Source organism: Muntiacus reevesi, chromosome 5 (assembly GCF_963930625.1).
Source record: "Muntiacus reevesi chromosome 5, mMunRee1.1, whole genome shotgun sequence".
NCBI classification, from domain to species: domain Eukaryota; kingdom Metazoa; phylum Chordata; class Mammalia; order Artiodactyla; family Cervidae; genus Muntiacus; species Muntiacus reevesi.
In genome coordinates, this window is record NC_089253.1 from 54921990 (window position 1) to 54936955 (window position 14966).

Genomic DNA, 14966 nt, shown 5'->3' on the forward strand with positions numbered 1-14966 from the left:
GCTGGCTTATCATTAAACTCAGAAATAATCTATATTAAGTAATTGCCAGTGTCTCTGATTGAGCTCCCTGGAAGTAGACCCAATTATCCAGCTCATGTTGAAGGAGGTGGATCTGGGTGCTAAATTTTCATGTCTACCATATTCAGTTATATGTACTTAATCATGATACAGTCTTGTAGGAATAATATTTATTTACTAAATTAGTTGAAGCTGAAATAGCCATTTTTTCTTATGTAAATAAATTTTAATCCAATAAATTCCAAATATATCTATCAGTCATGGTGGCATATGAAATACACTATTTTAGTGAATTTTATAATCAGGAAAAAAAAAAGCAATAGCTTAAAAACTAAAAAATTTGTGGTCAAAAGTGGAAGTGTTACTTGCTTCGTCATATCTGACTCTTAGCGACCCCGTGGACTGTAACCCACCAGGCTCCTCTGTCCATGGGATTTCCCAAGCAAGAATATTGGAGTGGATTGTGATTTCCTCCTCAAGGGGATCTTCTCAACAGGGGTTGAACCTACTTCTCCTGAATTGGCAGTTGGGTTCTTTACTACTGAGCCACCAGGGAAGCACACATGATGTGAGATAGAGGTCCAATTCCTTTTTTTCCTACTTGTATGCCTATTTAAAAAAAAGTAAAAAATTAAAGTTCCTCTTTTTCCTATTGATCTCTCATAATGTTTTTGTTTCATAGTAATATTTAATAAATGCATGAGTCAACTTCTTGACTCTCATATTCCCCTAATCAATTTTTCTTTCTCTGTGCCATGCTTAGAATCTTTTAATTACCTTAGGATACTAGGTCTTGATATCTGTCAGGTAGAGAGGATATCTACTCTATTCTTCTTCACAAAATGTATTGTTTAATCTTTCACCATTTATAGAATCAGCTTATCAATTTCCACAAAATTGCCTGTGTGATTTAGATTGGAACTTTATGTAATTTTTGGTTTATTTTATAATATAAATGCCAAATTGTTTATCAAAGCAATTGGGACAACTTAAATTATGCTGGTAATTAATAAGAAACCCTTAGTAATTCGAGAAGGAACTTTTAGAGTATAATTTCCAAAAGGTTAAAAAACATGTCCTTCATACAAATATGAACTGAAATGTCAAAACTTGTACTCAACACATTAATTAATGAGGGATACAGCACTAATTTCAAACTGGTAGAGTATTGAAGAAGCTAGGTATTTCTAGGCAATGCTAAAATAAGATGTCTGTGTTAGTAGTCTCACCTCTAGAAGTTCTATGGAGCATTTGGTGTTTTCTCTTTTGTTGGGTGGAGATTTGTTGCTTAACTACTTGACACAACTCTGCTCACTAAGGTCTGCTCCTTCCCTGTTGAAGAAATGCACAGAAAATGTAAAGTCAAGGTGAGCAGTTTTTAAAAAGAACATCTTGAAACTTTTTTTCCTGCTTCCAAATTTTGGATACTTTTTCTGACAAAATCGACAAAAAAAAAGAATTGACAGGAAAAGTTTCTCTAATATAACATTTTCACATTTTAAACTATACCATTGTCTCTCTTCTTGGACAGTTTTAGGAAAAAAAAGTATTGGGAAAATTCTCCGAGAGAAGTTATTTGCCTGTTAAAATGATAAGATAATAAACAGGTTTTTAAATCACTGCTACATTATTTGTCATCTAAATAAGTTTGAATTAATTTTATATTTACATTTTATGTTCTTTAGTAAAAATATGGATGATATATTTATTATTTATTAGAAAAATGCATGATTGTTTTCCTGTACTTTTTTCATAATCAACCAACAAAACTTAAAGTTACACAATTCCGTAAGCGAATTGTGGGAAAATGGTGGATCATTAATATAGAGAACCATATAGAAGAACACCATACAGTTGTTAATAATAATGATCTAGACCCAGATTCTGTATGTTTGAGTAAACATAATTATGTTATAAATCTGCAGGTGTAAGATAATTCCTTCTATACTGTTGTTTAAATAATTGAAATGTCACCAGACGTTTGTAGATAAAGCAAAACTAAGTTTACTTAAACTCCCTGAAGCTAGGGATTAAACATTAGCCATGTTTCATAGGATGATGTTAGTATTAAGATCTTTATTATAGTTCAGAATAAGTGTAAGAGGGATCTTTACGGTGAAAGGGGTTTCAAATGATCAAAATTCGTGATAAGTCCCTTTGAACTGGCGCAAACAACAAAGTGAGGGTTTTGAAAGAGTAATAAAACTATGCAAGTCTTGTGGATAATGATGTATATTGTCCCCAGTAAGTTGATCTGGAGAGATTTTCTGTAGTAAACTGAAGTTATTAAATAAAGTTTATTTATAAAAAGTTTATTTATTAATAAAGTTTATAAATAAAATTGAGTGCTTTATATCCTTATTTTTCCTAAGCAAATGCTTCTTGGAGGAATCTTCAGTTCAGTTCAGTTGCTCAGTTGTGTCTGAATCTTTGTGATCCCATGGACTGCAGCACGCCAGGCCTCCTTGTCAACTCCAGGCCGCCAACTCCCGGAGTTTACTCAAACTCATGTCCATTGAGTTGGTGATGCCATCCAACCATCTCATCCTCTGTCGTCCCCTTCTCTCCCTGCCTTCAGTCTTTCCCAGCATCACGGTCTTTTCAAATGAGTCAGTTCTTCCCATTAGATGGCCAAAGTATTGGAGTTTCAGCTTCAGCATCAGGCCTTCCAATGAATATTCAGGACTGATTTCCTTTAGGATGGACTGGTTGGATCTCCTTGCAGACCAAAGGACTCTCAAGAGTCTTCTCCAACACCACACTTCAGAAGCATCAATTCTTTGGTGCTCAGTTTTCTTTATAATCCAACCCTCACATCCATACATGACTACTGGAAAAACCATAGCCTTGACTAGACAGACCTTTGTTGACAAAGTAATGTCTCTGCTTTTTAATATGCTATCTAGGTTGGTCATAAGTTACTTTCCAAGGACTAAGTGTATTTAATTTCATGGCTGCAGTCACCTTCTGCAGTGATTTTGGAGCCCCTAAAAGTAAAGTCAGCCACTGTTTCCACTTTTTCCCATCTATTTGCCATGAAGTGATGGGACCAGATGCCTTAATCTTTGTTTTCTGAATGTTGAGCTTTAAGCCAACTTTTTCACTCTCCTCTTTCACTTTCAGCAAGAGACTCTTTAGTTCTTCTTCACTTTCTGCCATAAGGATGGTATCATCTGCATATCTGAGGTTATTGATATTTCTCCCGGCAATTTTGATTCCAGCTTGTGCTTCTTCCAGCCCAGCATTTCTCATGATGTACTCTGCATATAAGTTAAATAAGCAGGGTGACATTATACAAGCTTGACATACTCCTTTTCCTATTTGGAACCAGTCTGTTTTTCCATGTCCAGTTCTAACTGTTGCCTCCTTATAAGATGTTACTAACTAATGGAGATGGGAATGTTAAGCATGTATAATTATGAAAAGAATAAGATGGACAGAAAGATATTGGCAGGTGACTCAGGAAAGACTCCATAAAGTTTTTAAAATGCGGTTATTGGTGTGCATAGTAAAGATTGGAAGTCAAGTAGAAGTTCCTTGGAAGAACTTGAGCTTGAACAATTGAAACTAATTCTGAGGGGATGAAAAATTCATAGTAGGCTCATTTATTTATTTTTTTACAAGGTTCCATTTGAATGGTTCAGTTCAGTTTAGTTCATTCCCTCTGTCACATCCAACTGTTTGCAACCCCATTGACTGCAGCATCCATGCCTCCCTGTCCATCACCAACTCCTGGAGCTTACTCATACTCATGCCCATTGAGTCAGTGATTCCATCCAGCCATCTCATCCTCTGTCATCCTCTTTTCTCCCACCTTCAGTCTTTCCCAGCATCAGGGTCTTTTCAAATGAGTCAGTTCTTCCCATCAGGTGGCCAATGTATTGGAGTTTCAGCTTCAACATCAGTCCTTCCAATGAACACCCAGGACTGATTTTTTTTGCAGTCCAAGGGACTCTCAAGAGTTTTCTCCAACACCACACTTCAAAAGCATCAATTCTTCAACACTCACCTTTCTTTATAGTCCAACTCTCACATCCATACATCACTACTGGAAAAACCATAGCCTTGACTAGATGGACCTTTCATGGGAAAATAATGTCTCTGCTTTTTAATATGCTGTCTAGGTTGGTCATAACTTTCCTGCCAAGGAGTAAGTGTCTTTTAATTTCGTGGCTACAATCACCATATGCAGTGATTTTGGAGCCCAAAAAAATAAAGTCAACCACTGTTTCCACTCTTTCCCCATCTATTTGCCATGAAGTGATGGGACCAGATGCCATGATATTAGTTTTCTGAGTGTTGAGCTTTAAGCCAACTTTTTCACTCTCCTCTTTCACTTTCAGCAAGAGGTTCTTTAATTCTTCTTCACTTTCCACCATAAGGGTGGTGTCATCTGCATATCTGAGGTTATTGATATTTCTCCCAGCAATCTTGATTCCAGCTTGTGCTTCTTCCTGTCCAGCGTTTCTCATGATGTACTCTGCATATGAATTAAATAGGCAGGGTGACCATATACAGCCTTGACATACTCCTTTTCCTATTTGGAACCAGTCTGTTGTTCCATGTGCAGTTCTAACAGTTGATTTCTGACCTGCATGCAGATTTCTCAAGGGGCAGGTCAGGTGGTCTGGTATTCTCATCTCTTTCAGAATTTTCCACAATTTATTATGATCCACCCACTCAAAGGCTTTGGCATACTCAAAATTGGTAGCTTTGTTAAATAATTTAGTTACCAGAAGTTAGGAGTGAATATTTAGACACAGATAAGAACCTGCTTTAGAGTCAACAATCAAAGGGCAGAATTAAACAAACACTACTCAGTATCCCTGTGATGGTCTGGTGTTTGCACTGTTCTTTTGTAATACTTCACAGATAACCTGGAACTGTCCTAATAATGAAAAATTAACTTGAAGAGAAGGCAGAAAGCAAGAAGTAGTAACTGAAAGGCCAGTGTCCCAATTCTGTCTCAGCACTAGCTATAAATCTGGGCAAATCACTAAAATTATTTGAATTAAATTTTTTTTAATAAAGTAAAAGTGATGGCTGCTTTAGTCAAGTCATAGCAACACTGTAAAAATTAATAAATCAGCAGTAGTGGAATTTTTTTTCTAAATGTTTATTAAATCATGGGGAGATGGTGCAAATAAACAAGCACATCCAAATTAATAAAAAAAAAAAAAAAATTGCAGGGAATGACCGTTCATTACAAGGCAGACCAAGTTGGAGTAAGGAAGAGATTTCAAGGATTCAGCCCACTACAAACCCAAGTAGTTTATCCTCAAGTAATTATAATGTACGGAAGAAAAGGAAGATGACTTTATTTCTTCCACTGGACTAGCAACTCAGAGTCCTTAAGGTTTGTACGAAAGAAGGAACTCAGTACCATACTACCCCTTCATTCAGGCATTGAATGGAAATAGGTCCCTAGTAGGTCTCAAACAATTTAAATATTTAAGACATAAGCATAAACAAAACTCAGTATGGTCCCACCCTCGTAGAGTTTACAATCTAATGGACTTACGTCGTATTATGAGAAATGCTACTGTCACCATCATGAAGTGTGATTGGAAGAGAAGACACCAGTTAGACCAGAGAGTCTAGATCAACACTCCCTTGTTTGAAATGAGTGCAGTAATTGTAAAACTGATACATGGACAGCATCAGAGGAAGGCAGGAAGGGAACAGCACCAAGGAGACACAGAGGAAAAATTTTCCTTTGGTAATGATCTGTGTCTACCATGAGTTCCCAAAGAGAATATTTGGAAAACTTTGGCACCCTAAACAGAGTCCAAGGTATTATCAATGCTCAAAAAAAAGAAAGAAAGAAAGTGTTCCTGAAAGATTGATGCATTAACAACCTGGGTCACCATTATTTTTTGTATTTTAAAGTTAGTAAAGAGGAATTTTAAGACTGAAATAAGAAAATCTGAAATAAGAAAATTGCCTTTTAACAAGATATTGCATAAGTTTTATGCTAAATTCAAGTATCCAGAGCAACATAAAATGGGAAAAAAATTGAAATCAGTATTAAGTCCTTGATACTGTTAAGGCAAATTGATGATGGTTATGCAAAAAAACAAAACAAAACCAAACAAAACCCTACAGCACTAAGAATTATTCCAGAAAATAACATATCTAGGAGATTTTCAGTTCATATTTGAAGAATAGTATAAAGATAATAGCCATGAATCTTAGTTATGCATGTAGAATAAAAGCTTCTAAAATAAAATGAATCCAGCAGTAAATTACATAAATAATTCACTATTACAAAAACAATATTCCACGACTGAAAAAAAATTGGTTAATATAAAAACACCTAAAAATTGGGCTTCCCTGATGACTCAGATGGTAAAGACTCTGCCTGCAATGTGAAAGACCTGAGTTTGATCTCTGGGTTGGGAAGATCGCCTGTCGGAGGGCACAGCAACTCACTCTAGTATTCTTGCCTGGAGAATCCCATGGACAGAGGAGCGTGGCAGGCTACAGTCCCTGGGATCACAAAGAGTTGAATGTGACTGAGCGACTAAGCACATGACAATATAAAAACAACTAAAATAATTTACCAAGTCAATAAATCAAGAAAAAACAAAAATACACCATCAACTGATAGATTCAAGATAGTTGTTTTTATTTTTAACAATCAGTATTCATTCATTCTGGTTATGATTTTTAGTAAAATATAAGTATTCATTGCAATTTCATGATCAATAATGTAATTATGGCTAAAGCACTAGTTGCCTTCTAGAAAAATGAACCATGGTTATTTGATTGTTGTTTTCATCAAAAAGTCCTAGTCGATATAATAAGACAAAAATAATGAAACGGGAATACAGATATTGGAAATTTCCAGATGACATTATTGTCTGCTTGGAAAACTCAAAAAATAAGCATGATAAATATCACTACTTATAAGAGAGTTCAACATGGTTGTCAAATAAAATATCAAAAAAGTTAAAGGTCAGAACAGCACAGTTTTAACATAGTAAACAAAATGATAGGATCTGCCCAAATAAAGCAACAACCAACATATTATTAACCAGTGGTAATGTATGTCAGTAAGAGTAGATATGGTATAGTAATGGTTGCAATTGTACTTCATTTTTATTAACTACAATCACATATCCACTATTTTATTGGGATAAATGAGACAAAATGATCTTTGTTTTTATTTTGAGGATAAAATGTGAAAAACGACATTTTAAGGACTAATGAGGGCAGATTTGCTCTAGTGTATTGTTCAAAAGTGTATGGTTTTAGAATATGCTAAAATTACCTACTGGATAGAGGTCAGTTCAGATAAAGTTAGATGGGAGGAAGGAAATCATAAAACAAGAGAAAAGAAGGAAGAGAAGAAGGAAGAAAGGAAAAAAGAGCAAGGGAGGGAGGGAGGGGTAGAAGAAAAGAGGGAGGAAGTAAGTAAAACCACATTTAAATCTGGAAAGGGAACTACTAAGAGGATATTTAAAAGCAGCTAAAGTCATGAAAAAAAATGGGAAATATAAAAACTAAGCTCTGTTCCACACAACTCCCTGAGTACTACAGAAATATCTGGACAGTTCTCAAAATATACGCTATACCAAGCTGCCTGGATTCCTTTACAGTTGTCATGGATCAAATAAGTCTCCATTCTATATTATAAATAATAAATCTAAAGGACATATTTTTGTTCCTGATGGAAGACAGGGTTCAAAAAGCATTTTGCTTATTTTTTTTTTTTTTTTTATTTTAGCTTTGAAAAGTGTTTGTATGAATGTATGCTTTAATATCATCCATGTTCCTCAGTGATGTTGACTCAGATCACTAGGTTAATTAACTGTGTTGCTTCACATGATATTATAATGAGAATGGAATTCGGAAGTTATTTAATGAGAGACCTTATCCCATGCAAAATCATTTTCACTTCAGGAAAAAATCCAGTCGCTTGCAAGCTGTTACTTAGGCTCTGGCACATTTATATGTATTGGAGAATGCTCAGCTTCATAGTGATGGCCATTTCAGAACTGGGTAATATCATTCATAATTCTCATATTTTCTATAATTAATTCTATACATCACATTATGAATCATCTCATTTTAATAATGATGGTCATTTCAGTGTTTAAAGGCAGCCGTTGAGTAAGGTTAAACATTTCCAGCTCCTTAAACTTGTCCTTATATGAAATGCTTTTGAGATACCTCATTGTTTGCTTAAGGATTTAGGCAATCTCATTTTAGTTAAGATATGCACCTCTGCTGTATACCCAGTTCTGCTCTCCAGGTAATATCTGAAGAATGCGCTGATACTATTATAAGCTTGATAATTTTAGGGAGCAAATCTACATGGCTTTTGTTTTATTACTTGTACAATAGCCATATGTCCTTCTCAACTTTGCTTTTGTATCCATAGCAAATTTGAATTAATATAGCTTAATATCAGTGTCACAGTTACTTTATTAAAATGAACTTTCTTTCACATGATCAACAAGGGAAGCAGGTCCAGTGATGGCTTTCCAAGATGCCAGTGGAGTTGTGGGTCTTCCTGTGTGTGCATGTATTGTGCAGCGTGTGTGAGTGTGAAGGTTTGCATACATGTGTGGGGTGTGTGCACGTGCACAGGCATGCATATAGAGATGCTCTGCTAGAAGATATCATTGCAATTTCTATGGCTGCTTTCTAGAGAAATTAACAAGTAAAGAGAATCTTGATTTTTGTCATTTTACACATAAAGTAAAAAGAAAAAAAAACAGAAATCATAAAAGGATACAAAAGAAAGAAAATGTTTATAGGAGAGAATATTGTCTTTAGGGATAAGAGATAAAGTTAGAACAATTCAAGATTTTAGAATGTATAACTGATAAAACTTGGTTAGCAATTGATAACAAAAGCCCTTTGTTTTTACTGCATAAGAGATTGCTTTTAAAATATTCATAGATCTTCTTGAATATGCACCTTAGGATTTAGGAGTGAAATATTTCTCTAGGATATTAACATCCTTCTGTCAATTATTTTCTCCCCTGTTTTTATCTCGCGAGTATCCCTACAAAATAAAAATCAAAAGCCAACATCCAAACTATCTACTTTATATAGATTACTTTATCAAAATTTTGTGATATTTAGTTCAGTTCAATCACTCAGTCATGTCCACCTCTTTGCGACCCCATGGACTGCAGCATGCCAGGCCTCCCTGTCCATCACCAACTCCCAGAGTTTACTCAAACTCATTCCATTGAGTCAGTGATGCCATCCAACCATGTCATGCTCTGTCGTCCCCCTCTCCTCCCATCTTGAATCTTCCCCAGCATTAGGGTCTTTTTTTAATGAGTCAGGTCTTTGCATCAGGTGGCCAAAGTTTTGGAGTTTCAGCTTCAACATCAATCCTTCCAATGAATGTTCAGTATTGATTTCCTTTAGGATGGACTGGATGGATCTCTTTGCAGTCCAAGGGACTCTCAAGAGTCTTCTCCAACACCACAGTTCAAAAGCATCAATTCTTTAGTGCTCAGCTTTCTTTATAGGCCAACTCTCACATCCACACATGACTACTGGAAAATCCATAGCCTTGACTAGACTGACTTTTGTTGGCAAAGTAATGGCTTTGCTTTTTAATATGCTGTCTAGGTTCGTCATAACTTTTCTTCCAAAGAGCAAGCGAATTTTAATTTCATGGTTGCAGTGACCATCTGCAGTGATTTTGGAGCCCCCCAAAATAAAGTCTGTCACTGTTTCCACTGTTTCCCCATTTATTTACCATGAAGTGATGGGACCCAATGCCATGATCTTTGTTTTCTGAATGTTGAGCTTTAAGCCAACTTTTTCACTTTACTCTTTCACTTTCATCAAGAGGCTCTTTAGTTCTTCTTTGCTTTCTGCCATAAGGGTGTTGTCATCTTCATATCTGAGGTTATTGGTATTTCTCCCACAATCTTGATTCCAGCTTGTGCTTCATCCAGCCCAGCCTTTCTCAAGATGTACTCTGCATATAAGTTAAATAAGCAGGGTGACAATATACAACCTTGACACACTCCATTCACTATTTGGAATCAGTCTGTTGTTCCATGTGTAGGTCTAACTGTTGCTTCTTGACCTGCATACAGATTTCTCAAGAGGCAGGTCAGTTGGTCTGATATTCCCATCTCTTTAAGAATTTTCCAGAGTTTGTTGTGGTCCACAAAGTCAAGGGCTTTGGCATAGTCAAGAAAGCAGAAGTAGATTTTTGTCTGGAATTCTCTTGCTTTTTCAATGATCCAACGAATCATTTGACCTCTGGTTCCTCTGCCTTTTTAAAATCCAGCTTGTACATCTGGAAGTTCATGGTTCACGTGCTGTTGAAGACTGGCTTAAAGAATTTTGAGCATTACTTCACTAGCGTGTGAGATGAGTGCAATTGTGTGGTAGTTTGAGTATTCTTTGGCATTGCCTTTCTTTGGGATTGGAATGAAAACTGACCTTTTCCAGTCCTGTGGCCACTGCTGAGTTTTCCAAATTTGCTGACTTATTGAGTGCAACACTTTCACAGCATCATCTTTTAGGATTTGAAATAGCTCAGCTGGAAATCCATCGCCTCCACTAGCTTTGTTCACAGCAATGCTTCCTAAAGCCCACCTGACTTTACATTCCAGGATGTCTTGCTCTCGGTGAGTGATCACACCATCGTGACTGTCTGGGTCGTGAACATCTTTTTTGTATAGTTCTTTTGTGTATTCTTGCCACCTCTTCTTAATATCTTCTGCTTCTATTAAGTCCACACCATTTCTGTCCTTTATTGTGCCTATCTCTGCATAAAATGTTCCTTTGGTATCTGTAATTTTCTTGAAGAGATCTCTTGTATTTCTCATTTAATTGTTTTCCTCTCTTTCTTTGCATTGATCTCTGAGGAAGGCTTCCTTATCTCTTCTTGCTATTCTTTGGAACTCTGCATTCAAATGGGTATATCCTTCCTTTTCTCTTTTGGCTTTGCTTCTCTTCTATTCACAGCTATTTGTCCTCAGACAACCATTTTGCCTTTTTGCATTTCTTTTCCTTGGGGATGGTCTTGATCCATCTTGATGGTCTTGATCTTGGGGATGGTACTGTGTCATGAACCTCCATCCATAGTTCTCCATGAAAAGTTAAATATTTTTTGTGTTTGTGAGCATTAAAATGTTTTCTAATTGTTTTTGAAATCTTAACTTATAGTAAAGGTGTTTAGGATTATTTGAGAAAATTTCAGATGATGATTATTCGGTATTCACCAAGTTTGAACACAATTGTGTTTTCACTCGTTATTTTGAAAATTTTATTTATGCACTATTGTTTGAGAGAAGTTGGTAGAAAATCGGGAGAAAGCAAATGCATTTATTAGAATGCTACTATGTTTTAGAGTGTTGTTATCAGTTTATAGGTGATTAAAGGTAGAATATTCAGCCCCTTAATTGATTTGTCTCCTTTGTAACTTACCTCTGGTGACTTTAATGTTCCAGTTGCCAGTACCACTCCTTTGTTGATCAAGCAATATTTAATATGATACAGATAAATAAATAAGAAAGTAAAGTGTCCCATATGTCATGTCCCAAATAGGCTCAAGGTAAAGAGAAGCCTTACTAAAATTCTATTTCCAAGTCCAGTCCCTTAAGATTCAATAGATCTGGGGTGGTTAGTTCAACCTGAATTTTTTAAGCATCCAGTTGATTCCTATAACAGGAAAAAATTGGGAATACACTGATGAAAAATTATTCTACAAACACATATGAAAGACTTTTGCATTATTGCTGTTTTGAGCTACCAGGAAAGCCCTGAATCATACATACCACTCATTTATCTAGTAATACACATAACTGAATTAACTGCATATGATATTTAAACTGAGTATATCTTTAAAATTAGAACATAACTGGTACTCTCCAAAAAATCAGTGTTTTAACTCACATCATTTTCTATGGTGGGGATTTGCTCAAATTATATAATGTATTACATCACATAATTTATTTTTGTTTTCATATATCTTACTCTTTAGCTTAATTGTGTTTTTATTTTTTGTTTGCAGGGTGCAAGTTGAATTTTATATGAATGAAAACACATTTAAGGAAAGACTAAAGTTATTTTTTATCAAAAACCAGAGATCAAGTAAGTCTTTCATTTTATTCCCCTGTCTATATTTTGTATATATGTTCACTGTTAAAAAAAATACAGCTATACAGTTCTTTTTCAAAATATCTTTTATATACAGGAGTAAACTTGATAATCTCTGTCAGACATTAATGTTTAAAAATCAGTAGATGTTGCCTCTGGTGATGTCTAAGTATCCTGACACCTTTACATCAAGTCTGGTATCATTTAGTAGAATTCTGAGTGGACCATTTGGATTGATAGAAATACTGAGGAAAATCATTTAAATGAGCATTTCCCATATTTTCACTGTGAGGGACACCTAAAGCTTGTTTTGAGAAGACTCTGGTGATTCCAGGTGACCATAATGGGGAAAATTTTTCTGATTTAACGTTTAGTAGGGGCAAGCTTTCCTATCACACCTAATAGCAAGAAACATGTAGGGTGTCCTGAAATGTACAACACCTTTCCCTGGAGATTTAAAATCAGGAGGTGCAGAGCCAAGCTCAGCATATAACATCCCAGGAATTCTTGCCATAATATACATTTGGGAAACTTTGGAACTTCAAGAGGGCATTAAATTGGCATAGTCACTGTTCGGGGTTGAAGTGTCAATCATACTTCTTACCTCTCCACAATACCATGTATTTTTGAAAAGTCATATATAATGAACCAATATGCAATTTTTTCATGTGATTATTGCTTAATATGTCAATAAGCAATGGAAATAGATTGGTTTTGACTTTACTCTTTCACAGTTTGACCTCTGAATCCTCTTGGGTGGTTTAATGTGCTTCTGTAGAGTTCATAGAGAAAAACTTGAGTTATGAAAAGTTACCTAAATACTAACCACGGAAGTATTTCAATCTGTAAGGGACACAGATTAGAGACTTAATGGCTGGTTATCTCAGGGTTAGGTTAATAATAACTAGTGCTTCTCTAATCTGATTCATTAGAGGTCGCAGATATTACCTGAAGAGGCCACATTATTTGCATATAAGGTTTCCTTTATTTTAGTTCTAAAAATTCTGTCTCTCCAGGCCAGAAAGAATACCCAGCTTTGACTAAATTATCATTTAAGGAGACCAGTTCTATAAAACCAGGGCAATTTCATTAACAGTTTAAAAGACTTTATTAAGAAACTAACCTGTATGTACCTAGCATTTTAATAGGAAAACCAAGGAAAAATTACACAATTAATAAGCAATAATCTTTTATTGTTAAATATTACCTTAAGTACACTCACCTATAGGAGAGTAAAAGCAAAATGGCATTTCATTTGTAGATTTTATTAAGAAATAATTATTGGAAGACCTTTCTCAGAATTTTATTCATAATGCGTAAATCTGGCACCACCTGATAATTGCAGGAAAGGTAATGCTTCTATTAATCAGATTTTAAGCACATTTTGCTTAATGTTAATTGCTCTTCTCCAACATCAAATATCACAGCCATGTACAAAGATACGTACATGGCTGTGTTATTTCCCACAAAAAAGTTTTTAAGATTTTACCGGTATATAATGAAAAGTTAGTTAAATCTCAAAAATGGGAGTGTGAGTGTGTATATTTCCCATTATATGCTATTAGGATTTCTTGGTAATTCTATAATTACTATCTAAATGTATAATACATAATTATAGATGATTATAATTTCCCTATAATCAAATCTGCAAGGTGCTGAGAAGATACAAAGTTTAAAGCTTATCCTTGTGAATTTTTAAGCAGCTAGATTTTCTGGCTAATTAAAATTTATCCCAAAATTTACAGATTTATAAAATGGTTAAACATTTAAGCATACCTAGAGCAATCTTGGTTGGATATGATTCTTATGGCTTCGAATGCTCAGAAGTTGAATTACTTAGTGTATAATATCCACTATCGTTTGTGGTTCGTACAAACTGTCATTCTCATTTTTTGTTTCAATCTTCAGGCGCTTAGAACTTCAGAGAGGGTAAACATTGTGGTAGTGTAGTTTCTAAACACAATTTAAGTGCTGTACTTAAAATTGATATTTTTGACAATTCTTTTTAGTTATCTGTGAACTGAGTTTAAATGAAAATCCAATTTTTGTTGTTTGTTTAAAGGTCTAAGAATACGTCTGTTCAATTTTTCTCTCAAATTATTAAGCTGCTTATTATACATAATCCGAGTGCTACTAGAAAACCCTTCACAAGGAAATGAATGGTAAGATGTCTTTGTCTGATTTTCTGCAATATTATTTTAATTAGTTTAAATTGTATTATAAGTTTTGAGGTAAAATTGGTAATAACATTACATTAGTTTTAGGTATACAACATAATGGTTCAATCTTTGTATACATCACAGTAAGTCTGGTTACTGTACATCACCATATAAACCATCTCCTTTACCCATTTTGTCCCCATCCTCACCCTTTCCCTCTGACAACCAGCAATCTATGAATTTTGTTTCATTAGATTTTTTTTTATGTTTACATGCAAGTGAAATCATATGGTATTTGTCTTTTCTCTAACTTATTTTATTCACCGTAGTGTTCGCTAGGTCCTACCATGTTGTCACCGATGTCAAGCTTTCCTTCTTTTTATGGCTGAATGACATTCCACTGTGTGTGTGTGTGTGTGTGTGTGTGCACCTTCTTTATTCCTACATTCATCAATAAACACTTGAGTTGTTTCCATATCTTAGCTACTGTAAACACTACTGCAATGAACATAACGGTGTGTATATCTTTTTGAATTAGACTTTTTTAGTTTGGGGAGGGGGATATAAACACATACTGCTTTCTTGTGCAGTAGGTTTTCAGTCTGAAATAGTCCCACTTTTTTTTTTGCCTTTGTTTTTGACATCAGATTCAAAAAATCATCACCAAGGCCTATATCAAAGGACTTACTACCTGTTTTCTTC

General features: G+C 35.0%; 1 protein-coding gene across 1 annotated transcript in view; it reads left to right on the forward strand.

The window, feature by feature from the left end:
* The window catches only part of KCNT2 (potassium sodium-activated channel subfamily T member 2), a 422637-nt gene that overhangs the window by 108190 nt on the left and 299481 nt on the right, over positions 1 to 14966 (forward strand). The window contains exons 2-3 of the mRNA XM_065936707.1: positions 12020 to 12099; positions 14168 to 14267. Of these exons, the coding sequence (XP_065792779.1) occupies positions 12020 to 12099; positions 14168 to 14267 (180 nt within the window). The remainder of the gene's footprint in view (positions 1 to 12019; positions 12100 to 14167; positions 14268 to 14966) is intronic.